Source organism: Nicotiana tomentosiformis, chromosome 9 (genome assembly GCF_000390325.3).
Source record: "Nicotiana tomentosiformis chromosome 9, ASM39032v3, whole genome shotgun sequence".
NCBI classification, from domain to species: domain Eukaryota; kingdom Viridiplantae; phylum Streptophyta; class Magnoliopsida; order Solanales; family Solanaceae; genus Nicotiana; species Nicotiana tomentosiformis.
The window spans coordinates 106779478-106805784 of NC_090820.1; the positions used below are offsets into that span (position 1 = coordinate 106779478).

Genomic DNA, 26307 nt, shown 5'->3' on the forward strand with positions numbered 1-26307 from the left:
TCGCGCGTTGGTTTGGGTTGTGTAATAATGCAGGAAGGGCGAGTTATTGCATATGCTTCATGTCAGTTGATGCCCCACAAAAAAAGTTATCCGGTACATGATTTGGAGTTAGTTGCGATTGTTCACGCTCTTAAAATTTGGAGGCATTATCTTTATGGGGTGTCCTGTGAAGTTTATACTGATCATCGCAATTTGCAGCATTTGTTCAAGCAGAGGGACCTAAATTTGAGGCAACGCAGATGGCTGGAGTTACTAAAAGATTATGATATTACTATCCTATATCATCTAGGTAAAGCAAATGTAGTTATAGATGCCTTGAGCAGGAAGGCGGAGAGTATGGGTAGTTTGGCTTTCATTTCAGCAGAGGAAAGGCCATTAGCCTCGGATATTCAGTCCTTGGCTAACAGACTTGTGAGGCTGGATATTTCAGAGCCCAACCGAGTTCTTGCATGTGTTGTAGCTCAGTCTTCACTATTTAAACAGATCAAGGCTCGTCAGTATGATGATCCACACTTGATGGTTCTTCGAGAAACAGTACTACGAGGTGGTGCCAAGAAAGTTATTATTGGAGCGGATGGTGTTCTGTGACTCCAGTATCGTCTATGTGTTCCTAATGTGGATGGACTGAGGAAAAAGATCCTGGAGGAGGCATACAATTCTCGGTATTTTATTCATCCAGGTGCTACTAAGATATATCATGACTTGAGTCAATATTATTGGTGGCGACGAATGAAAAAGGACATAGTTGAGTATGTAGCTAGGTGTTTAAATTGCCAGCAAGTTAAATATGAGCACCAGAGGCCAGGTAGCCTACTTCAGCAGATGACTATACCAGAGTGGAAATGGGAACGAATTACTATGGACTTTGTAGTTAGGTTGTCGCGGACCTTGCGGAAGTTTTATGCAGTTTGGGTCATTGTTGACAAGTTGACCAAGTCGGCACATTTTATTCCTGTTGTGACTACGTATACTTCAGAGAGGTTGGCCCATATTTATATTCAGGAGATAGTTCGGTTGCACGGTGTGCCGATTTCTATTATATCAGATAGAGGCCCTCAGTTTACTTCACATTTCTGGAGAGCAGTAGAAGAGGGAATTAGGGACCCGTGTAGAGCTCAGCACAACCTTTCATCTGCAGACTAACGGGAGGTTAGAGTGGACAATTCAGATTTTGGAGGATATGCTCAGGGCATGTGTGATTGACTTTGTAGGTCAGTGGGATCGTTTTCTGCCTTTGGCCGAGTTTGCTTATAATAACAGTTACCAATTCAGCATCGAGATGGCTCTATTTGAGGCTTTATATGGCCGTCGATGCCGTTCACCTATCGGATGGTTTGAGCCTGGTGAGGCTAAATTATATGGTACTGATTTGGTAAAGGATGCCTTGGAAAAGGTAAAGTTGATTCAGGAGCGACTTCGTACAGCACAGTTAAGACAGAAGAGTTACGTGGATCAGAAAGCGCGTGATTTATTATTTATGGTAGGTGAAAAAGTTCTCTTGAAGGTTTCGCCGATAAAGGAAATTATGAGATTCGGGAAGAAGGGCAAGTTGAGCCCAAGTTTTATAGGCCCATTTGAGGTGTTGAGACGAGTTGGGGAGGTTGCTTATGATCTTGCATTGCCTCCCAGTCTATCAGGAGTTCATCCTATTTTCCATGCATCTATGCTCCAGAAGTATCATGCTGACCTATCACATGTGTTGGACTTCAGCACATTTTAGCTAGATAAAAGTTTGGGTTATGAAGAAGGCCATTTGCCATTGTTGATAAACAGGTTCGCCAGTTGAGGTCCAAGAGGATTTCTGCAGTAAAGGTCCAGTGGAGGGGCCAACTAGTCGAGGAAGCGACTTGGGAGTCTGAGGAGGACATGCAGAGCAAATATCCACACTTATTTAGCACTCCAGGTATTATTCTAAACCCGTTCGAGGACTAACGTTTGTTTAAGAGGTGGAGAATGTAATGACCCAACCGGTCATTTTAACTTTTAGAACCCCATTCCCTAAAATAAAATTTCCCGTATGTGCTTTTAATGATTATTGACTTGCGGGGATGGTTGGTTCGGGATTTGGAAACGTTTGGGTTGAAATCGGAACACTTGATTCCTTAAGTTAGCCTTAAAAGGCCAAGTTTGATTTCAGTCAACATTTGGAAAAACGACCCCAGAATCGGGATTTGACGGTTTCAATAGGTTCATATGATGATTTTGGATTTGGGCGTATATCCAAATCAGGTTTTTGATAACCCGGGAGCGTTTTGACGCTTAATAGTAAAAATTAACTATTTGAAGGTTTAAAATTCTTTAAATTTGGTTTGGAGTAGGATTTTAAGTAATTGAAGCCCGTTTGAAATTCCGAGTTTGGAAATAGTTCTGTATAGTGATTTAAGACTTGCACGCAAAATTTTGTGTCATTCCGAGTAGTTTAAGTATATTTCGGCACATTGGAAGTAAATTGAAGAACTTGAAATTCTTAAGTTTGAATCAATTTGGTTTAGGGTATGATTCTTAGATTTGATGTTATTTTACGCATTCCGAGAGTTCGAGCGAGTCCGTTTTATGATTTCAAACATGTTGGTATGTTCGGGTGGGCCTTCGGGGGTCCCGAGTGTTAACCAGACGAGGCTCGGACCAATTTCTGACTTGGGAGAAAACTGCTGAAGCTTTCTGCTTCTGGTACGTTCACACCTTCACTTTGACAGCCGCAGATGCGAGTTTCAATCGCAGAAACGGAAGGGGGAAAGAAGGCCTGCCATCGCAAGTGCGGTACCCCTTCCGCAGGTACGAAACCACTACTTGGCAGAATGGTTAAAAATCGGGGATCAGACATTTTGAGCCCATTTTTCCTCCATTTTCGGGCGATTTCAGTGCTATTGAGAAGGGAGTTCAACTAACAACTTGGAGGTAGGTTAATTATATACCCCTTGAGTTAAATACATAGATTATAAGTAGATTATGACTAGTAAATCTTAGAAATCAAAGATTTAGATGAAAAACCTAGATTTTTGTAAAAATGAGATTTTAACCACAAAAATGGTTATGGAATTGGATAGAAATTATATATTTGAGTTCTTGAGATTATGGGTAACGTTTTCATCCAAATATTTCCTGAATTCGGGCACGTGAGCCCGAGGTGAATTTTAAGAATTTTACCATTTTAGATAGAGTAATTTAATTAATAGATGAATTTCGAATTATTGAACATATATTAATTATTTTATATAACTTTTGGATAGTTTCGGAGTTTTCGGCATTGAATCGAGTATTTTACGTGATGCGATAATCGAAAAGTGGACTTTGAGACGAGGTAAGTCTCTTGTTTAATCTTGTGAGGGAAAAATTACCCCATAGAGATTAAATTGAATAATTATTGCTAATTGCAGGGGTCTACGTACGCACGAGGTGACGAGAGTCTGTGCGTAGCTACTATTAATGCTAAAGTCCGGGTAGTTTAGGACTCAAAGCATGAATTACTTGTGTAAACTGTATTCTTTTTTTAATTAATATTAATTACTATATATGAATATATTGTGAATTGTTAGATAAAGATATTAAAGGATGGAAACCTTATATGTTTGATTTTCTGTCTAAATTAATTAATTGATTAAAACAATTGTTCTTCCTGCAGAATTTATCTTATAATAAATATATTCTCCTTCCGGAGGCACATAAGAAAATGTCCTCCTTTCTTGTGGAGCGGGCCGAATGCCTTAGCAGGATAGATGCATCTATGGATCGCGCCGCAAGTCCCTCGGCAGTGTACACGACACTCTGGATCGGGTCGTACGTCCTCGGCAGAAATCGTGCTTAATAATAATAATAATAATTACACGATACTTAAATAGTTATTTCAGCTTGCGAAGCTAATTGATAAATTGAAAAATCCTTGAAATTTAATGAATTATTATTCTTGCTTGTTAAAGAATTAATTATTATTCCGGTAAATGATATTTAATTGATAAATTGGAAATTATTTGAATTGAAGGAATTTAATTAATATACTGAGGATTGTTGCATTTGAAGGAATTTGATTATTTCCGCTGATTAAATAAATTATTTTAAATTCTATAAATCATGTTGATTTAAATATCCTAGTTGTATTTTCATTATTATTATTGACCCATAATGAGTGTTAAAGTCGGTAATCTCGTCCCTACCACTTCGAGATTAGGCTTGATACTTACTGGGTACACGTTGTTTACGTACTCATACTACACTTGCTGCACTTTTTGTGCAGGACCTGAGGCAAGTACTAGTGGGGGACCTATCATCTTACACCCACGCTATCCAGGGACATAGTGGTGAGCTGTCTTTCTGAGCCGCTCTGCAGCTACTAGTGTCTCTCCTTGTATTTTTCATTATGTCTATTTTATTTCAGACAATATTTGATGTTTTGTATAATCTACTAGATGCACATACACCTGTGACACTAGGTCTTGGCACACACATTGGTAGAATTTGGTTTTTATTATTTTCTTGGTTTTAAATTTTGTCAATATATGCTTAATTTATTTACTTGGCTTGCCTAGCTGTAGTGTTGGGCGCCATCACCACCTATAGTTGAAATTGGGTCGTGATAGATTTGGTGGCCATAGATTATGTTTTTTGATCCATAACTAGTTGTGTTACTGCTAATGGTAGAGTGTGTACTGATATTTGTAGGGAAGGAGATCAAAGTTTGCATGACAATCACGTGAAATTAGAAAAGGAACAAAAATAAAGAAAATAAATAAAAAGAAAAAAATAAAGAAGGAGGCAAATTTGAGTGTGAAATAAGTTATGGTAAAAATAACAATAATACGATTTGGGCAAAAATAAATGAATAAATGAGAAAAAAGAAAAAAAAATAAGAAGAAAGCGAGAAAAAAGAAAAGGAGAAAAGAAAGAAAAAAAGGGAAAAAGAAAAGAAGCATAGAAATAAAAAAGAATTGGAGAAAAAAGAGAAAAATCCCTACAAAAACTACTATGGGTAGTAAATGTAATTAGTTTGATGGGTAGAAAAATAAATGGGTAGATAAGAGTAAATAGTTTTATTTTTGTCGGTAACTGTGTCATTCACCTAATCCTAATTCCAAATACAAATCCGATTTTTTTTTTTTTTGTATTTTTGGTTTGGATTTTCGAATTACGGATTGAATTTTGGATTTAATTTTTGAATTTTTTGGATATTGGATTTGGTAGTCCAGATTTTTGGATATCCGAAAATCCAAAAATTTTATACTTTATATTTAGTCCATTCTCCATATGCCAATAGTAATAACTTCAATACTCTACCCATAAGATATTATCTCATATATTCAATATTAATTACTAAATTACTGTCAGAATACTTTCTATTTGGACATGATTTTACTATTGCTACTTTTAATGGGCCATATTAATGTCTATGTTGTATTTTTTTTAGTAATAATTTCATTACCTTAATACTTTATTTGGATGATTGCGCCAAGAATGAGTAACTTTTCAAGCAATTTAACATGAGTACTTCATTTAGATATTCATTTTTTGTAAAAAGTAGAAACATATCAACTTATACGCTCAAAACCGAAATTCCATAATATCCAAGCTGATTAATCCGAAACCTAACTTAAAAAATCCAATTCAATCCGAACTTATTTGGATTGGATTTGGATTGTCATTTCTTCAATCCGAAAATCGAAAATCCAAAATCCAAACCGAAATTCTCATATCGAATCTGAACTACTCGGCGAGCAGCTATCCTTTTTCTAACAATTGATCTCCAAGTTAGATTTTGAGACAAACTCCTTGCTTTTCCAAAACGAGCTCTTAATATTTTAAGAAACAACAACAACAACCTAGTGAAATCCCACTAGTGGGGTCTGGGGAGGTAGTGTGTACGCAGACCTTACCCCTACCCCGAAGAGGTAAAGAGGTTGTTTCTGAAAGACCTTCGGCTCAAGAGGACAAAAAAATAAAAGAAGACAATAACAGTATCACCACAGAAATCATAGGAAAAATAGGAACTCCATGAAATTCAGAAGAAAAATGCAAAGAAAAAGCGATAGCTAGTAAATAGGCCCGGCACTGAAACACAAAATAGTAAGACACGACATTGCCACTAGCTAGCTTAGACAAAAACCCTACCAGACTAGTCTCACAATGGTACGAAGCTTTTTTAAGAAACAAATTGGCATGTATTCCCAAATCAAGAACTGCCTTAAAACTAAATAATTTTTGCTCTTGGTTTATGGAAAGCTTTTGGAAACTCTTTTTTTATATGTATAATTTAAATTTAAACTTCTTATTTTTCATTAATGGGATAATTTATAACTACACTATAACGATCCGACCGGTCGTTTTGAGCTCTAGCACGTTGTTCAGCAGTTTGAGGCCATGAGCAACTTCACTTCAGGTATTATGACTGGTACGCGTGGTCGGAATTGAAATTTCGGAAGTTCAGAGTTGATTTGAAAAGAAAATTCTCATTTCGAAAGCTTTAAGTTGGAAGAATTGACTAAGGTTGGATTTTTGAGTAAACGATCTCGAAATTGGGATTTGAAGGTTCCAACAGGTTCGTATGATGAATTCGAACTTGGGCGTATGTCCGGATCAGGTTTTGGAAGACCTGGGAGCATTTCAGCGCCTATTGTGAAAGTTGGCATTTTGGAAGAATTTCATAAATTTGGATTGAAGTGCATTTCAATGTTATCAATGTCCGTTTGGAATTTCGAGTCTGGGAATAGCTCCGTATGGTAATTCTGGTATTGGGAGCGCGTCCAAAAATGGATTCAGAGGTCCGAAGGTCATTTTGGAGTCATTTGACTAAAGCTAGAAATTTAAAGGTTTTTTTGAAGTTTGACCGGAATTGGACTTTTTGATATCAGGGTCGAAATCCGATTCCGAAAGTTGGAGTAGGTCCATAATGTCAAATGTGACTTATGTGCAAAATTTGAGGACAATCGGACGTGATTTGATAGATTTCAGCATCGATTGTAGAAATTGAAGTTTCAAAGTTCATTAAGTTTGAATTGGGATGCAATTCATTATTTCGATGTTATTTGATGTGATTTGAAGGCCCGACTAAGTGCGTAATGTGTTTTGGAATATGTTGGCATATTTGGTTGAGGTCCCGAGGGCCTCGGGTGTGTCTCGGATCGAGTTCGGACGGATATTGGACTTTGAGGAATTGATGGTTTTTGGGCATCTGGTTTCCTCTTACACGATCGCGAAGAAAGGGCCGCGATCGCGAAAGGTTAAGTGGACTGGTGAGATTTTTACTCTACGCGATCGCGTATAATGGTCTGCGTTCGAGGAGGGACGAGCGGGAGGTTATTCGCGTTCGCGTCGGGGCTATCGCGAACGCGCTGTGTTAATAGGGATGGCCTGTTTGGTGAAGGTTGTTCTATGCGATCGCATAGAGGTATTCGCGATCGCGAAAGTGGAAGGGGGTTGAGCAATGCGATCGCGTTTTGGGCATCTTGTTCGCGAAAGGGAAGCTTTTAGGCAGCTGATTAATTGGCCTTCGCGATCGCGAGTGGATTTCTGCGACCGCGAAGGGGAAAGACCTAGGTAGTGTTCTTTTAAAATCGAGGTTTTGGCTCATTTGCACTTCATTTCCTCCATGTGAGGCGGTATTGGAGCGATTTTGGAGCTTCATCTTCATTATCTACATCAAGGTAAGTGATTCCCACCTATTGCAAATTAAATACAAGGTTTATATACTGATTTAGATATGAAAACTAGTAGAAATTTAAGATTTTGAAGAAAGACCTAAAACTTGATATTTTTGATTTTTGCCACGAATTTTGGGCATGGAATTGGGAATAAATCATATATTTGAGTTCATAAGGCTATGAGAAATAATTATCTTCAAAAATGCTCGGAATCCAGGCACGTGGGCCCGAGGGTAATTTTATCGACTTTTCGAATGGAGTTGAGAATTATTGTAAATAGGATTATAATGAGTCTTAGAGTATATATTTATGAATTTGCTTACTTATTGACTAGTTTTGGAGCGTTGGGCATCGACTTGAGTTGATTGAATGGCTTGGGAGCCGGTTATGAAACTTCCGAGCGAGGTAAGTTTTCTTTCTAACCTTGTAAGAGAGAATTAACCCCATAAGTGAACTAAATTATTTTGTGCTTCTAGTTGTGGGGTCTACGTACGTACGAGGTGGCGAGACTCTGTACGTAGCTACTAGTTATGCCTATGTCCGGGTAGTTTTAGGCTCACATCATGCCTTATTGATATTGTTATTAATTTATGTTTATTGTCTGCCTTAAGAGGGAGCGAGATTGAATTTGCTTATTAAATGCTTTAAAAGGAGTTGAAATTGAAGAACGTAAGATTTGAAAGGGTTCGTTTGAACTTCATAATTTCGAAAAGGATTGAGTAATGCTATAATAGCTTAAGAAATCTATGTATAACCGCATCGCATGTATGTTTCGCGAGCAGGGTAATTTTTTTAAAACGCTACAAGCTGAATTTCCCTTATTTTGAAAAGAATCAAGAAAGAGATATGATTTTAATGTTAAATTTATATTCGACCGCGTCGTAAGTATGACCCGCGAGCGGCAAGATTCCTTAGATTTATATTTGACCGCGTCGCACGTATGATTCGCGAGCGGGGTATTTCCTTCTACTACTCTTATGGGATCAGGTCGTTCACCTCGGCAGGATTTATGTACCACACTCTCATGGGAGCGGACTGTTCACCTCAGCAGGTTAATAGATGCATCTATGGTTCGCGCCGTTCGACCCTCGACAGTGCACAGTTTACTTTATGTTTGATCGGGTCGTATGCCTAGGCATTTTTTATATATATATTATCCTTATGGAATCGTGCGTAACGTTTGGCAAGAAGCTAGTGTGTCTGAGATTTTTTCTCTGATTTGGATTATGACAACCTCTTTGATGAAATCCACTATATCTATATATATATATACTCCGGTTACGGAAGGAACTTGCTAGTTGAAAGCGTGAGTAAATTGTAAAGAGGAAAATTGTACTACGTATTTTATACTTGTTTGTTTCATATATTTACGCTAGCTCATATTCATTCACTTCTTTACTGTACCTGATATTATCGGATCACTAGTAAGTGTCGAAATTGACCCCTCATCACTACTTCTTCGGGGTTAGGCGGGACACTTACTAGGTACGTGTTGATTTACGTACTCATACTACACTTGATGCATATTTTTGTGCAGGTACACATATGTTTAGCGGCCTTGTGGGCGCAGAGGCGCGATTATGGCGGAGACTTAGGTGAGCTGCATTCTATACGACGCTCCGCAGCCAACAGATTCTCCTTCAGAGCTTCCTGTCCAAATTTGTATTCCGGACAGTTATTGTATTTTATTTTAAATTCCTAAAAAATGCTCATGCACTTGTGACACCGGGTTCTGGGATGATTATGGGATGTTCAGTATTGAAATTGGAAAATATTGTTATTTATTCTGTAAATTCATCTTTTACTAGATAAATTGAGGTTAATTTACGATTTCAAAAATATTAAAATGAGAATCTAATTAACTGTTTAGTGTTGGCTTGCCTGACAGTGGTGTCCGACGCCATCACGACCTCTAACGAATTTTGGGTCATGACATACACAAATAATATTTAGAACTTATTTAACATTATAAATTTTAAAAGTCTTTCTTTCTTTCTTAAATTCTATACTCAACAAATTACATCACATAAAATGGGACTAAGAGAGCATTTCTTTTCATTTTCTGTACAAATAAACAACCATGCACCAGCTCACCAACCTTCTCTGGAGCCCTTCTATCGTTTGCTTTCAATTCGTGCCACACAACCCCTCCCCCCCCCCCCTCCCCCACCCACATCACCAAAAACAAAAACACTTTTCTTTGCTTTAAAAGAAGCAAGAGTAAAGGAGACACAGGACATTTTGGAACCAACGAATTATGACCTAACATGCTAGTTGCTACAGTGAGTAGTTGTTACAAAAATAATAATTACATCTAAAGGAAATAGTAAATCTTTCAATACAATGTCTTACGGATTTGGCTCAAAATCCATACAATCTATTAAGTATGCGATTATACCATTACCAACACACCAGATTCCATCAAAATTTTGAAGATAAACATGCTTAGTTGAGACTTGAGAGTAGTACTAGGATTGATGACCCCGACAAATCCTCGGTATTGCATCCCTATTTAAGAAAAGTTTTAGAACAATGGTAAAATTATCTCTGTATGACCTATAGATTATGTGTTTGAGCCGTAAAAATAGCCATTAATACTTGTATTTAGAGTAAGTTATCTATATCACGTCCTTGTGATGTGACCCTTCCCCAGACACAAAATTTCTTATGCACCGGGTTATCCTTTATTAAATTTCGAACCAAATATTCAATATGGTTAATGGGTTCAATATCATTATACCCTCATAAAGTTAAAATTATGAGTCCGCCTCTTATCCAAACCGTTGCAAGTTTTATTATCTATAAAAGGATTCCCCTCGCAAAAGAAAAAGAAGAAAATATGGCATGAGCAGCCAATAAAATTAAGCACACCCTCAAGTAAACATCTAGGAATTAAAAGTTTAGAAGTTGATTATAATTAGAGAATTTTCATCCCATTTATGATTTCTGTTCTGTTCTTTTATCTAAGTTTTGATAGTTCCCATGTTTGGCTAAATAAATTAGTTTATTAAAGATAAAGTGATCTGGAATTCTGAACGTGTGATACACATTTACCATTTTGATTAATGTATGTTGCTTAAGAAATATTTTTGAAAATTTTATATAATAAAGGTACTTATGATAATATAAGGATTTTATTGAATATTTTACAAAGTGCTTAGATTTTTGTTTACTCTTTAGTTATTTATTTTAGAAACGACTAGTCAAAGCACAACAAAGTTTCGAAGTACTTCAATAAAGGTAGTCATTCCAAAACCAACTTTAAAACATGACTCCTTTTTACCAATTAGGAACGGAATTTAAGAATTTTATTTTTAAAATTTATGGTCCAAAATAAGTTATAAATATTTTTGTAACGATAATCATCCCGTTAAGGATGAAATAAATTTTTTAAAAGTAAATTATTTTTAAATACATTATATTTTTCTTAAATACTAAAAAAATCGTGTCACATAAAACAAGATAGAAGACGGTAAGTATCACGCAAAAAATAAATAAAAATACAAGGTCATAAATTGGAATATGTTTTAATATAAGGATGTGAAACGAAAATATTTCCATTTAGATTAAAACTGTTCATGTCAAGAGAACATTCAAAAGAAAAAAGTTGTGGATTGACGAAATTAATACTTAGGTTTCATTTTACGAAGTTTAAAATGAAAGAATGATTTTTGAAAAACTTGTGATATAAAATAAATCATTGATATTTAAGTAGTTATAAATCATCTCATTTAAAGATAAAACAGAAAGTTTAAAATTAAAATAGTGTTAAAATTAAAAAATATATAATTTTTTTTGAACGAACTAAAAAAATATTGTCATAAAAGTGGAACGAACAAAATAGGGAGTATTAAATAGTAATTTAAATAAAAAATGTTTTTTATAAAATAAGATTGTTATACAGTCAATAATGTACATATCCCGAGTTCAAGTTTTACTGTTACTCTTTAAAAAACAAGTTTCGCGAGCTTGATTCGTGAAAGAAAGAATTCTATTATGGAAGTTGAACCAATAATTTTTTGTTCAAATTTTATAGTTATCTTTAAAAAAATATTAAATATATATATATTATTTATTTAAATTTAATAATCCTTCTAACATGGAAAAAAATTGCCGACAAACTAACAAAGTAAAATTCCATCTTCAGCATTTCTTTTCCTTTTTTGTTTTCTTTTTTCTTTGCTCACTTTTTCTCTTTCTTTTTCTCCTCGTGAACTGTCCCTTAATTAGTACATTCTTCCACTTCCATCTCCTTAGGACTTTGCTTTTCTCTCTCTAAACATACATTCTTCCTTCTCCTAAGGACTATGTTTTTCTCTCTCTAAATTTTAGTTATAATGCTAATTTTTTTTATTTATAACAAAAAATTCTTCCTAAAAAATAAATACAGTTCACTGTATAAAATATTCTATATTCACGCAGGAAAAGACACATACTAATTACCCTAATACAATCATTAATAATTATTTTCACGGCTCAAATTTCCTAACGTCACACAAAATGTACTGATTACCCTAATACAAGCATTAATATTATTTCTACGATTCACAAATTTTTCAAAGGTCATACAAAAATAATTTTATCGTTATTTTAAAATTTTGCCCTTAATATGCTTTAAACTTCTGCCGAAAGTACTTTAGAATTTTAGACTTTTTATCCAAAACTTCTATTATTAGGGTAAAAAATAATCAATAGTAGCTCGCCCTTTCTTCCACTTCCCTAAGGACTGTGCTTTTTCTCTCTCTAAATTTCAGCTAAGGACTGTCCTTCTCCCTCTCTCTAAAATTTCAGAGCTTCTTTCATGGCATCTTCCACTACCAAAATTTCTGCACAATTTTCACCACTTTAACAAAACCCATTCTCTTCATCTAACTACAATGGCAGCACTTTCGATCCTCTGTTTTTTGTTAGTACTATTTACACTACTGAGTTATTCTCGAGTTAACTCGGAGCCAACTCAAGACAAGCAAGCTCTCCTTGCTTTCCTCTCTCAAACTCCACACGAAAATCGTCTTCAATGGAATTCTTCAACATCAGTTTGTACTTGGGTTGGCGTCGAATGCGACCCGACCCAATCGTTTGTATATTCTCTCCGGCTTCCTGGTGTTGGACTGTTGGGTCAAATTCCAGTCAACACACTCGGCCGGTTGAGTCAACTCCGAGTTCTGAGTCTCCGGTCTAACCGGCTCACCGGTTCAATTCCTTCGGATGTGTTTTCAAATCTCAAGTTTTTACGTAGTCTTTATCTTCAGGATAATCGGTTTTCAGGCGAATTCCCACCGAGTTTGTCCCGGTTAACTCGGTTAACTCGGCTCGATATCTCGTCTAATAATTTTACTGGGCCTATTCCGTTTTCCATTAACAATCTTACCCGTTTAACTGGACTTTTTTTGGAGAACAATGGTTTTAATGGTACTCTTCCGAGTATTAGCTTGTCTAACGATGGTCTTGTTGATTTTAATGTAGCAAATAATCATCTCAATGGGTCAATTCCGAGTAGTTTGTCGAAATTCCCAGCTTCGTCGTTTTCTGGTAATATTGATTTATGTGGCGCTCCATTGCCGCCTTGTACCCCCTTTTTCCCATCGCCTTCACAATCACCATCACCAGTATTGATTCCATCAGTTAAGAAATCGAAAAAGCTCTCTACAGCAGCCATTGTAGGAATATCAATCGGTTCAGTAGTTTTGCTTCTCATATTGTTGCTAATACTTTACATTTGTTTGAGAAAAAGTAAGGTGAGAGCGAAAGAAGCAAAGCCAAAGCCAGTGGCAACAGCTGCTACAGCAGTGGCGGGAGGAGAAGCAGGGACATCATCGTCGAAAGAATATGATGTAATGGAAGGGGAAAGGAATAAGAAGCTAGTGTTCATCGATGGTGGAATGTATAGTACATTTGATTTGGAGGATTTGTTGAGGGCATCCGCGGAGGTATTAGGGAAAGGAAGTGTGGGAACAAGTTATAAGGCGGTTCTTGAGGTTGGTACTACAGTGGTAGTGAAGAGGCTTAAGGATGTGGTGGCGACGAGGAAGGAGTTTGAGCTACAAATGGAGGTTTTGGGAAATATGAAGCATGAAAATGTGCTCCCACTCAGAGCATTTTACTACTCAAAAGATGAGAAATTGTTGGTCTCTGATTACATGCCTGCTGGAAGCTTATCTGCTCTTCTTCATGGTATGTATATATATATATATGCTTCTCTATATTCACTTCCTCGTTCATTCCTCAATTAGCTCTTTTCTTGAATGGTTATGTTTTCTTGATTTGGTTACTTTGTTTTTGGAGATTTAGTTCTAATTGAAAATTTTATACACTAGAATTTTATGGTTTACCGACTCTTTAACCTTATCTTCTTGGATGTGAATGCAGTGCTAAGTCCTTGCAAGATTTTTGGAACTTGTTACTTCTTCTTGACCACTTTGTGTCCGAGCTTGGATAGGTTATATTCGATTTTCCATAAAATAAGTTTTCCCTATATAAAAGAAGACTGAAAATGTAACCAATTTGGATGCGTGATTTTCGCTCTATACACGTGCGGACCATTATATAAGGCATAAGATACAGTCTTTACCAAAAACATAGAACCTAAGTAATGTCCAGGGGAGTATTCCTAGAGGAAACTGAGCCCTTCGCATCAGATACATCAGAAATATAAAGACTAAGTACAAGGGGTTCTAAGCAAAAGTTCTTCGGTAGCTTGATCAAATTGCATTTTAGCTAAGTAGTCCGCAGCTTGATTCCCTTCCCTATATGCCTAATTATAGAGACATCCACTTCGGTCAGCAGTGAGACCTGCATGTAAATTTTTAAGTAGAAAAATTCAGCTGCTTTTGCAAGTTAATTTTTAAGTTTAACTGGTTCCATTTTGTTTCTGAATACTTTGTTATTTCTTGCCAACCAAATGTGCCAAAAGCAGAAGGGAGTGAGTATATGCCATGGTATATAGGATTTGTACATGTTAGTATAATTGAGACACCTATCTTTAATTCACATTATAACGTCCTCAATAGAAGCTTTGTTCGAAAGGTGCTACAACTCAGAAGAGTTAAGAATAGAATTCCAAAGTTTAGTAGCTTTTTCACAACGAAATCTCGATTCAGCGATATTCTATACCAAGTGCTAATTTAAGACCAACCAAAGCAGTTGTGGTATTCAAGCCACACTGGATTTCTTTTCATGATGTTAGCAGCAAGTGATGCATTCAACATTATTTGCGGGCTTAAACGCGTGTTTACTTTGGCTTCAAGCAATTTGGTGATAATTGTTTTGATTTTGTCTATTTTGTTTGCTGTTCTTTTCTTTTTCTTTGTCTCATTTTCTTCTGCTGCAACTTAATGCTTCACTCTATCGTCTTTCAATTCAGAAAAGTTCTATGATTTATATTGGTTATCATTGGCATGCGCGTGCCTTCTTTTTTTCTTTGTTTTGGGAACTGAAATATTTGGTCTGGTAAAAACTTGCAGGTAGTAGAGGGTCAGGCCGAACACCATTAGACTGGGATAGTCGAATGAGAATAGTGTCGAGTGCAGCACGGGGCCTCGCGTACCTCCATGTTTCAGGAAACATTGCTCATGGAAACATAAAGGCTTCCAATGTTCTCCTTCGACAAGACAACCAAGATGCTTGTGTCTCAGACTACGGATTGAACCCACTTTTCTCCAACTCAACGCCACTCAATCACCGTGTTGCTGGCTACCGTGCACCAGAGGTTGTGGAAACCCGAAAGGCCACATTTAAATCCGATGTATATAGCTTTGGCGTGCTGATATTGGAGCTCTTAACAGGGAAATCACCAAATCAAGCTTCACTAGGCGAAGAAGGCATTGATTTGCCGAGATGGGTCCAAAGTGTCGTTAGGGAAGAATGGACAGCCGAGGTGTTTGACGTCGAGCTAATGAGGTACCATAACGTAGAAGAAGAGATGGTACAACTACTTCAGATCGGAATGGCATGTGTTTCAATCGTACCAGATCAACGACCCGCTATGCCAGAGGTTGTAAGGATGATCGACGAAATGAATAGAGGTGACACTGACTATGGTCTCCGACAATCTTCCGATGATCCATCGAAAGGTTCCGATAGCCAAACACCTCCTCAGGTATCAAGAACCTCACCTTCTGGTATTACACCTTAAAAAGCAAAACATCAAAAAGAAGACAAGACAATGAAAACTGGACATTTCTTTGTGCAAAATATTGTTTGTTAGGGGAGTGGTTTGGCGTTAGGGTACCTATCATTTGTCTTTATTTTTTATTTATTTTGTCTCCAAATTATTTAAGTAAATTTGTGCAACAATTTCTATAGGATGGTAAGTAGAAAAGGTTTGATTATTTTCCATGACGTGATTGGAAATTGGAATTGACTATTTGATGGATTAAATTGGGTGTTTTAATTATCTCATTCTTTTTATTGGATAATCTAGTTAACGATTTTTTTCACGGGATTGTTACACAAATAGCTGGCCAGATACAATGCTTACTCTTTTTAGCCGGTATGTATAAATTATGCATATATTATACATGAGTTATATATATTCGCCAACTCATTTTAGTTTAAGAGATTGGGTGAGCGGCTTTTTCGATTAATTCTTCTTCTTTTTTTCTTTGCATTAGGTTCTTTGATTGACTTGCACACTCAAATTAGTTTAATACAGCAAACTTGAAAGTTGAAATTGTGGCATCTTTAAATTCAGAGGACTTTTTTTTGTTCGGCATTGAGGTATATTTATCACTCTAGAAAAATATGAGACAATTAAAAAATACAAAGACAATATAGGGTCAGTATCTAAAGTTTTAATGATAACATTATCTATGTGGGTTATTTTTTCCAATATGGTGAGGGCCCCTATTGCAAGTTGCCTGTTGGTCCAAACACTGCCCTAATTCAATGTGTGTTGGCTTTCCATTTTAATCGTATTGTCTCTATCTCAAAAAAGAACGACTATATTACAATCAAATTTCTATATAATTGACTGCTATAGCTAAATGTTGTTATAAAGAATATATAACATAAACATGAAAAACGGTATCAAAAAGACTTGGCCGTTATAATGAAATATTGTTATAGAGAATGATTATTATAGAAAAGTTTGACTAATTCAATGTGTATTGGCTTTCCAAAAAGGAATGTGATGAGATGAACAGAATCTCTTCATCCTGAATCAGATACTTCAGGTTCGAGCTATAGATATAAATATTCTGATAGGAGCACTTCCATTTTTCACGAACCATACGGTGAGAATCCCGATTAGTCGAGATTCCAATATGAATATCAAAAATCAGGCAGGAAAAAAAAAGGGATGATCTTTCCTTCACGCAAGTCCCAAAATAGAATAGAAAAACGTATCCCTTCCTTCAACTGGATGGCTTTGAGCCCAGAGTCTGAAGTGAAGTACAGTTTGAATTATTAGAGTTATACTAACTAAATTCATCATATATAGTTTACTTATAGAAATTTTTTAATAACATGATATGCTTGCCGTATAAGTGGTCAATTAAGTGGGCGAAAAACCATGAATCTCAGGTCGACAAAAATTAAGTGGACGTTTGGACATAAGAATTATAAAATTCCGGAAAAAAAGTGAAAGAAAATTCAAGTGAAAATGGTATTTGAAAATTAGAGTTGTGTTTGGACATGAATATAATTTTGGGTTATTTTTGAATTTTTGTGAGTGATCTGAGTGAAAAATTTGAAAAATAACTGTTTGGAGTTCTCAAATTTTCGAAAAATCCAAAAATTATGTTCAAGTGAAAATTGAAAATTTTATGGCTAAACAGGCTCAAATTATTTTTTTTTCTATTTGACTAATCCTTGAATTACCCCATAATTGTGTTGGTGGGAAGTAGCAAGTATTTGATAAATTTAATCGAGGTGTATGTAAATTAGCCCAAACACTACTATTATAAGACAAAGTACCTTTAAAACAAACATATTTTCTAGTCACTAATTTTGTCATTGTAATTATTTTTGTAGTAATACAAATTTTGTTACACGATGGAGAATCCACCTGATAGAAGTTATGAGATGCTTGATCTTAATTTAGCATGGGAAAAGCCGAAAAGGGCCAAATATACCCCTCTATTTTAGTATATTATTCATATTTACCGTCCGTTATACTATCGGGTCACATTTATCCTTACCGTTAGCCAAATTTTTTAAAAATACCCTCCACCTAACGGAAAGCAACCAAATTAAAATAATACCTATTTTTTTAAAACCCATTAATAACCCGTTATATCCTTTTTATTTACTGCACTTCTTCCTTACAGATTAGTCATCTCCTTCGTAATCATTTGTTGAACTTAAGACGTGAAAGACATAAAAATATCGACAATCATATATTCATTTATATATTGAGTCACAATTCTTTTAATATCCTTATTGTATGTTTATTATATTCTACCTTTTCAATTTTTTTTCTTCTAGCTTTTCTCTTTGTTTTTTCCCACCATGCAAAATTGTGCCGAGTATTCACCATGATCTTTTTCCCCATGACGTGAATATTTATAGCATCTTATTAAGTTGACAATTATGAAGTCTTAAGGCAACTACCGAGGTATTTCTTCCTCCAACAACGAGCCTTTGTTGATGAGTATTCACACACCATATTTTCTTATTCTGCTTTAAGCATTTGAGCAACGAGTAATTATCGCCAAATCACGCCTTAAGAATCAAAGTTAGATTTCAAGCTATGGGATGGGATACTCATAATTCTTAGTAACAACTGAACTTATAAGGAACAAAAATTAAAAAATAATTAGAGAAGATTCAATTTAATATCAAGCTAGAGTCTACGAAAATCATTAAGAATGAAAGAAAGTACACCAACAAGTTGGAAAGTAACTTAACAACCTAAGTACACTAACTTCATGCATTAACCAAACACAAATATTGATAAAGTATATATCAATTTTTACCGACATACAAACTAACTATCAAGTATGCATTGCATTGGACAAAGGGATGCCATATTATAACCACAAAAAATAATACCAAAAGTGATAATATGACATCCTAACACCACCATGAACAACTAAGAACCAAAAATATAAATTCTTACTAATCCTACTTCCACCATTATTCTCGGTCTCTCTCTAAATGAATAAAATGTGTTAAGACGTCTCAAAAATTTAGGTTCCGTATTTTTATATGATGGGTTTAACGGGCTATGGGTTAATAATTTTTTTTAAAAAATGATGATTTTATTAATCTGGTAGATTCCGTTAGATGGGGGGTATTTTAAAAAAAATTTGTTTAACGGTAAGGGTAGATATGTCCCGATAATATAACGGAGGGTAGATGTGAACAGTATACCAAAGTAGATAGGTATATTTGACCCTTTTCCCATTTAGCATTAATAAGGATAAAATTGCGTATATATTCCATAGATCTCCGGCATTTTATGACGGCAAAAGAAAATATAAAAAATTAATCACCAAAAAAGGCAACGCAAGATGCAATTTATGCATAATTTAAGTAGCATATGAGAAAACATAGCATACATAGCAGAAACTAACCACCAACCTAGGGAATAACTATCTTGATATTAATGGCAACCCATCTCTATGTAAGCCAAGAATTGGCTGGCCAAAGATACAATAATTCTTGTTGTTGACAGCCAATAAGTACAGGTCTATATAAACTTTGTTGAATTTTTCACATGTACTTAAATTATTTTTTGAGGTATTCAATTCATTCAGATTTACATCTGCAATTTATAGCATAGATGAAGCTGCAGAGTCTTGAAAGTCTATCATTTGTATAAATTACCAAAATGATGAGAAAAAAAGGCTTTATCTTCATGAGTATTTCGAATTGTTAATGTAAACTCTTTATTTTTCTCATCTCTGGTTGATTTGATATCTGTCTTTTTCTTGAAAATGGTTGATACTTCAGTACTGCAATGCCATGTTCCAGGTGAGCTTAATGTTCTGTTATATATATATATATATATATATATATAGTTTTTTCTTTATATCTCATTTTACTATTTGAATTATCAAAGGATGATCAATGAAACATTCTGCAATTCTCATGTTATTATATGTTAACTGCAGCAGGTGAAGAAGCTAGAAAGGAAGAGACCTCAGATAATGAAAATAAGTCAAAAGCAGTTCCCAGCCTTGTACAATATAAATGGTGGATCCAAATTTCTATTTATTCAACATTTGTTCTATCTGGTCAAGCAATTGGTACACTCTTAGGAAAACTATATTTTAATAAAGGAGGAAATAGCATATGGTTAGCTTCATTAGTACAAAATATTGGCTTCCCAATTCTCATCCCTTTCCTCTTAATACCATCATTAACCAATAAGAGTGAACAAAATAGAGATGTTAATATAAAGAAACCTTCTATTTTTGTTCTTATTCCTCTTTATATTTCCCTTGGTTTATTTTTAGCAGGAAATTGTATGCTTTACTCTATAGGACAATTATATATATCTGTTACCACTTATACACTTATTTGTACTAGCCAATTAGGATTCAATTCCCTATTTTCATTCTTTTTAAACAAACAAAAATTCACACCTTATATAGTGAACTCTTTAGTACTTCTCACAATTTCTTCTTCACTCCTTCTGCTCCAAAATGACGACAATTCTGGATATTCCAATAAGAAATACTCTAAGAAAAAGTATATAATTGGTTTTTTATGTACCTTAGCTGCATCTGCTGGTTATGGATTCATGCTCTCTATAACACAATTAGCCTTTCAGAAAATCTTTAAGAGGGAAAGTTTTCGATTAATCATAGAAATGACAATTTATGAGTCCTTAGTCGCGACATTGGCAAACTTGGTGGTGTTATTTGCAAGTGGAGAGTGGAAAATCTTGAACAAAGAGATGAATGAGTTTGAACTTGGGAAGAAATCATATGTTTTGAATTTGATTGGAACTGCTGTTTCTTGGCAAGCTTTTACAGTTGGTTCAATTGGGCTGATTTTCAAGGTTTCTTCACTGTTTTCCAATGTGATTAGCATTCTTGGTGTGCCTATGGCTCCTGTTTTCTCTATGTTATTTCTTCATGAGAAAATGAATGGTGTGAAGGTGATATCAATGGTGTTGGCTATGGGGGGTTTCTTGTCATATATGTATCAGCATTACCTTGATGATTTGAAGAAAAAGTCCGAAAAAAATGTTTCAAGTAATGTCTCTGAGATTTCTCTCACTGAAAGAAGTTCGTAAAAAAAAAAGGGGGTAGCCGGTGCATGAAGTATCACACATTCACGCAATGTCCGGGAAAAGACTGCATCTTAAGCGGGTGTGATGTAGGCAACCTACTCTTAAGCAGAGTCCATGATTGATTCCACGGCTCAAACCTCTGACCTATACCTATAGGTCACTTATACCTATATTTCAACACGAATATAACTTTATCAAGATAATGTATCAGCATTACCTTGATGATTTGAAGAAAAAATCCAAAAAGAATGTTTCGAGCAATGTCTCTGAGGTTTCTCTCAGTGAAAGAAGTTAAATGTGTAGACATGGAAGTTAATTTGTAGTTCATTTGAATTTCAGTATAAGAGTATAGCATGAAAAAATCGTGTAGTTTACGATCATCATAAGCCACACAATATGGTTACCTGTTTCTTGGCTCATCCACTGTGCATACTACACTAGTTATGTTAAGGTGCCTGACTGATTCAAGAAAGAAACACTAGTTACCATCTTACCAAGAGATTCTCCACCTCACGGTTCGAACCTGAAATCTCTGGGAAAGGGTGGAGGGATTCCAACTATCCCGTCATCCCTTGGTGGTCTTTCAAGGCATTTCTTGGCTGCAAATGAAATGGAATTTTAGATGATAAATGCTTCATGGATGGTGGCCAAGGATGTTACCATCTAATAAATGATTGAAGCATTATCGCTCTTCACCAAAGCGAACACACCATAACAATGTATTAGTACCTAATACAACAAATAGTAGGAGTTCAATGATAAAACAAGTAATCAGAACCGACGTTGGAAATGTAAATAGATATGAGCGTCGAGTAAATCCATATGAAAATAAATTTAAAGGCTTACCATTATCTAAAACTTCGGAAAATCGTGAAGCAAATACACCTGCATTTCAGAAAATCCCAGCTAATCAAAAACCGCATACTACAGAGCATCCATTAGTACAACCTGTTAGTTCTCTCTCTGCAAACTTCACAAGCATTAACAAGCTAGCTGTTTGATCTAAAAACAACAAAAACAACTAGCTATAAGCTTCAAGAGTAACATCATATGAAAATATGTCTAAAGGCTTACTCATATAATAAAACTTTGGAAAACTGTAATGCAAATACATTTGTATTTGTTAGTTCTCTCTGGAATCTTCACACGCATTAACAAGTTAGCAATATGATCTAAAAAGAACAACAGCAACGACAACAAGACCAATAATAGTGTCAATAACTTTGAAATGATCATTAATTTCTTTCCTTGCCTCAAGAAGATAGCAACGATGTTCTCTTTCAAAAGAAGAGCCTTTACATCCACTCACAGAATTCCTCAAACAGCATCAACAAAGCTCGAGTACTACCTGGCTATAATAGATCAGAAATTGATCAATTACATAAGACAACCCACATAATGAGCTTGAGGATATTTCTTTTTTAGTTGTGTCCATTGCACAAATAACTGATCAGCCATGCGTAGCTTGTAAAGAAGCAAACCACTCAAAGACAGCTTCCTGACTCTTGCAATGCTCTCCACATAGAAAATTGATGACCACTGAATTCCCAAAACCTGAGGCTAGCAAAGTTTCAATTAGCACTTAAATGTCATCTTGAAATTAAGACAAGATATGGCAGCATCAATCCAACTCTGATCCTTATTAACAAAACAATAATAGGGAAAGATTGCGAACGAACTCAAAATGTTTGCAAGTTTGATAACACTGTGAGTAGTCAAGTGCTTTCTTTTTTATCTGCTGACTGTTTCTTCCTCCCCTTTTTACATTTATACATTCTTTTTTTTACAGGGATGGGGCCAAGCAAGCTAGGAGAGGCCATGAAACAAAATTAAAAAAAAAATTTAGAAGATAAGAGTTCTCAACAATTCATGCCATGATATGTCAAGGCAAATAATTACGGATGGACGTGATTTTAAAATCAAGGTAGTATAATCCATTTTTTTGTAAATCGGGACTTTAACGGATATGATGCATGTAATCGATACTGTAGCATCCAACTTAACTATACAAATAAGTTAAAAGAAAAAAAGATTACCCTCCAATACACAAACCTTAAAAAGGAAGGCAATTACACATAGCGGGACACATGTTCCTGGGCCATTGCACAGAATCTGAGATAAAGTACCAATGTAGATAAATTAGAAGACTCTGATATAAAAAGGAAAAATATCTAAAGAGTGATACTTTCGGTTTTAAGGGGGAGGAGAGCTAAAGGTAATATGAGAGGTTTGTATGATACCACTTGGGGTCTGATCTTGATCATTAACCACAATGCATGTGCAATTGCAACCAATGTGGTTCCAATTGAGGTTATATACGATTGACCAACCTCTCGACTTCGATATATCTGCAAGAATTCAGCACCCCCTACTTCCTCAAGCGCTTCCTAGAATAAGAGGTAACCCTATTAATATAGACAACATAAGGAATAGAATATCATGATCGGTTAAGGGAGAAGAGCACACTTCTGTGGTGTTGCATATGTATGTGCATATGTATGTGGAATACTCTAAACAACTAGAAGAGTATGAACACTCCTCTAGACCTAAGATTGACTATCCCAACGAACATACAGAGTATGGTTTAGCTCAGAGGCAAAAAGAAAGGTACATAGATGTATGCAGACAACTTATAGCTAGACGTTTCCAGCATATATATATGGAATCAGTGGCGGAGCCACGACTTTCACTATGGCGTGTCAAAATATAAAAAAGTAAACAAACCAAAAGGACAAGGCGATTCAACATATAGTATAAATACATGGGCAGCCTGGTCACTGGTGCACAAAGCATCCCCGTTCACGCAGTGTCCGGGGAAGGGCCGCACCTCAAGGGGTGTGATATAGGCAGCCTACCCTGATGCAAGCATTAGTTGATTCCACGGCTCGAACCCGTGACCTATAGGTCACACGTAAACAACTTGACCCTTGCTTTAAGGCTCCCCTTCGTATAGTATAAATACATAAATTTAAAAAAAATTGTCTAACTACACAGTGTAATTTTCCAGCGAAACTGATGTACTATACCTTACCAACTAAGGAATCCTCAAACGTTTTCGCTTTTTGGAGACTCATATTATCAGTAGCAGCAGCAATATAATATCTCGGCTTAAGCCTCTCTTTTTGAAGGACATATAATAAATTTAGCATTTCTGCTGTGTGACCACCTACATTATAATTGAACTTTAAAAAAAAATTAGAACGAGTATAAACAAAAGGCAATAAAACGGGCAAAAATCAGAAATAGCTAAATTTACAACGAGTAATGGAAAATAGCCACAATTTTAAAAGTAGACGAAATTTAGTCATTTTTTCATGTAAAGATAAAATATGAACAAAAATACCCTTGAAAATCCGGAAAAATTCTAGCATAATATGCTGGAGTTCAAATTTTTTACACATGAGATTCCAACATAATGTGTTGGAGGTCCAACATAATATGATGGAAGTTTACACACATGAGCTCCATAATCCAGCACATTATGCTGAAACTTTCCGTATTACAGCAAAGCAGTGACTAATCTTCAATAATTTTGCAAACGCTGGCTATTTTTCAATTACCAGTCCGAAAACTGGCTAGACCGTGCTATTTTCACCCGTAAAACAGAAAAAAGAATATTTAGGCTTAAAATGAGACCTGAACCAAGAACAACAAGAGTACCGAGGAATCGTGGTGATTTGGAATGAAGTGGTTTGCTGCTCCTATAAATAACATAAATAATTCGCACTACAACTACGGTGATGACACCTATAGTTAATAGAACTGTGATATTTGATGATGCCATGGTAGAGATGCAAAAACCTCCCTTCTCCAGTACAAACAGCTCTGCCCCTCAGCTGAAAATAGAGATCCTAAAATACAGTTCAATCAATCAGCAAAAGTTCTAAAACACAAGCATGTAAACGTAAACAATATTCATTTAATCAAACACCTACAAATTGAAAATGAGGCCCTTTCTTTTATAGCAGTGGGAACAGAAAGAAAACTTTGCAAACCAAATTCAGAATAATAGATACCCATAAAATCATTGGAAGAGAGAACACGTACCTGCTGTCACTTAAATTAATCAATCGAAATTGAGGAGAAAATCCATCGGATTGTCAAATTTGCACCTGTGAATTCTGAAATCTCCGGAAAAATAAGAATTTCGAAATCTGTATTGCCAAAGGTAGCCGGGTCACCCTTTAATTTGGTAGAAATGAGGGGGAAGTGCACAAATAACCACTAATTTGAGATGTCTTTACTTTTTAGCCACTATTTTAAATGTATTTTCTCTTTAGCCAGTACTTAATAAATTTTTACCCGATCGGACAAAACTGCCCATGTGCTAGACATGGGTGTTGTGTAAATATTAAGGACATAGTGTCCTTAACTTCATGAGTGTTGTGTAAATATTAAGGACAAAGTGTCCTGTATTTGCACCTTCTGCTGTTAAACTTTAGGACAACATGTCCTTAACTTCATATGTACAATGCAAATGTTAAGGACGTGGTGTCCATGTGTGCTGTGTAAATATTAAGGACATAGTATCCTTAACTTCATGAGTGTTTTGTAAATATTAAAGACAAAGTGTCCTGTATTTGCACCTTCTACTGTTAAATTTTAGGACATCATGTCATTAACTTCATATATGCAGTGTAAATGTTAAGGACGTGGTGTCCTTAACTTCATGTGTGCAATGTAAATGTTAAGGACATAATGTCCTTAACTTGTATTTGCAACTTTTGTTGTTAAACTTTAGGACATCATGTCATTAACTTTATATGTGCAGCGTAAATGTTAAGGACATAGTGTCCTTAACTTCATGTATGCAATGTAAATGTTAAGAACATAAAGTCCTTAACTTGTATTTGCACCTTATGTTGTTAAACTTTAGGACATCATGTCCTTAACTTCATATGTGCAGTATAAATGTTAAGGACATGGTGTCCTTAACTTCATGTGTGCATTGTAAATGTTAAGGACATAGTGTCCTTAACTTTATGAGTATTGTGTAAATACTAATGACACGGTATCCTTAACTTCATGAGTGATGTGTAAAATATTAAGGACATAGTGTTTAACTTCATGAGTGATGTGTAAAATGTTAAGACATAGTTTGTCCTTAATATTTACACAACACTCATGAAATTAAGGACACCATGTCCTTAATATTTACACATCACTCATGAAAAAAGGGTAAAAATGACTTTTTATATCAATTTTAATAGAGTAGTGGTTATTTTTGCTCAACATTAAAAATACTGGCTAAAAAGTAAATACCACTTAAAAAGTGGCTATACCACGCCATTTCTTGTAGAAATGACGCCATGTAACTATTTTTAAGTATGTTATTTAAAATATATCCACAGTTTACGATGTATTTAAAGATTAGCTAATTTGTTCAAAATTCAAGATACAGTTAAATATCTATATAACAGTCTCGTTTGTTTCAGATGTTTTTGGTTGTTGTAGCGAATTGCTGTTATAGAAAACATATATTATAACAGAACATGA

At 35.3% G+C, this 26307-nt stretch overlaps 3 protein-coding genes across 9 annotated transcripts; 2 read left to right on the forward strand and 1 right to left on the reverse strand.

Moving 5' to 3' along the window:
• Positions 1-12327: 12327 nt before the first annotated feature.
• Positions 12328-16066, forward strand: LOC104107144 (probable inactive receptor kinase At2g26730). Its single transcript, XM_009615876.4, has 2 exons — positions 12328-13802; positions 15092-16066. Exons 1-2 carry the CDS (start codon positions 12506-12508, stop codon positions 15760-15762), a joined length of 1968 nt encoding a protein of 655 aa, XP_009614171.1. The 5' UTR covers positions 12328-12505; the 3' UTR covers positions 15763-16066.
• Positions 16067-19507: 3441 nt separating this feature from the next.
• Positions 19508-20822, forward strand: LOC104107146 (probable purine permease 10). Its single transcript, XM_009615877.4, has 2 exons — positions 19508-19544; positions 19688-20822. Exons 1-2 carry the CDS (start codon positions 19508-19510, stop codon positions 20812-20814), a joined length of 1164 nt encoding a protein of 387 aa, XP_009614172.2. The 3' UTR covers positions 20815-20822.
• Positions 20823-21117: 295 nt separating this feature from the next.
• LOC104107147 (uncharacterized) lies at positions 21118-25005 on the reverse strand. Of its 7 annotated transcripts, none has more exons than XR_001971402.3 (8): positions 24859-25005; positions 24448-24662; positions 23838-23977; positions 23052-23198; positions 22864-22923; positions 22160-22365; positions 21658-21696; positions 21118-21410 (listed from the first exon to the last, which is right to left on the reverse strand). XR_001971402.3 is itself a non-coding variant. In XM_018774475.3 (6 exons), exons 2-6 carry the CDS (start codon positions 24593-24595, stop codon positions 22189-22191), a joined length of 672 nt encoding a protein of 223 aa, XP_018629991.1. In that variant the 5' UTR covers positions 24596-24662; positions 24859-25005; the 3' UTR covers positions 21861-22188. The 7 variants fall into 7 exon arrangements, 4 of the variants coding, with proteins under 4 accessions (XP_018629991.1, XP_033514799.1, XP_070041955.1 ...); XR_001971401.3 differs by having other exon boundaries at positions 21118-21540; XR_011411074.1 differs by having other exon boundaries at positions 21118-21540; positions 22848-22923.
• Positions 25006-26307: the final 1302 nt, after the last annotated feature.

What these genes read in the sequence shown, in the direction of transcription:
- LOC104107144 (XM_009615876.4), top strand. Translation starts at nt 12,506, where the DNA reads ATGGCAGCACTTTCGATCCTCTGTTTTTTGTTAGTACTATTTACACTA. An exon ending in CTTATCTGCTCTTCTTCATG is followed by an intron (nt 13,803 to 15,091) that starts GTATGTATATAT and finishes AAAAACTTGCAG; the next exon opens with GTAGTAGAGGGTCAGGCCGA.
- LOC104107146 (XM_009615877.4), top strand. Translation starts at nt 19,508, where the DNA reads ATGGTTGATACTTCAGTACTGCAATGCCATGTTCCAG. An exon ending in ACTGCAATGCCATGTTCCAG is followed by an intron (nt 19,545 to 19,687) that starts GTGAGCTTAATG and finishes TAACTGCAGCAG; the next exon opens with GTGAAGAAGCTAGAAAGGAA.
- LOC104107147 (XM_018774475.3), bottom strand. Translation starts at nt 24,595, where the DNA reads ATGGCATCATCAAATATCACAGTTCTATTAACTATAGGTGTCATCACC. An exon ending in TCTTGTTGTTCTTGGTTCAG is followed by an intron (nt 23,978 to 24,447) that starts GTCTCATTTTAA and finishes ATTATAATGTAG; the next exon opens with GTGGTCACACAGCAGAAATG. An exon ending in AGGATTCCTTAGTTGGTAAG is followed by an intron (nt 23,199 to 23,837) that starts GTATAGTACATC and finishes CTCTTATTCTAG; the next exon opens with GAAGCGCTTGAGGAAGTAGG.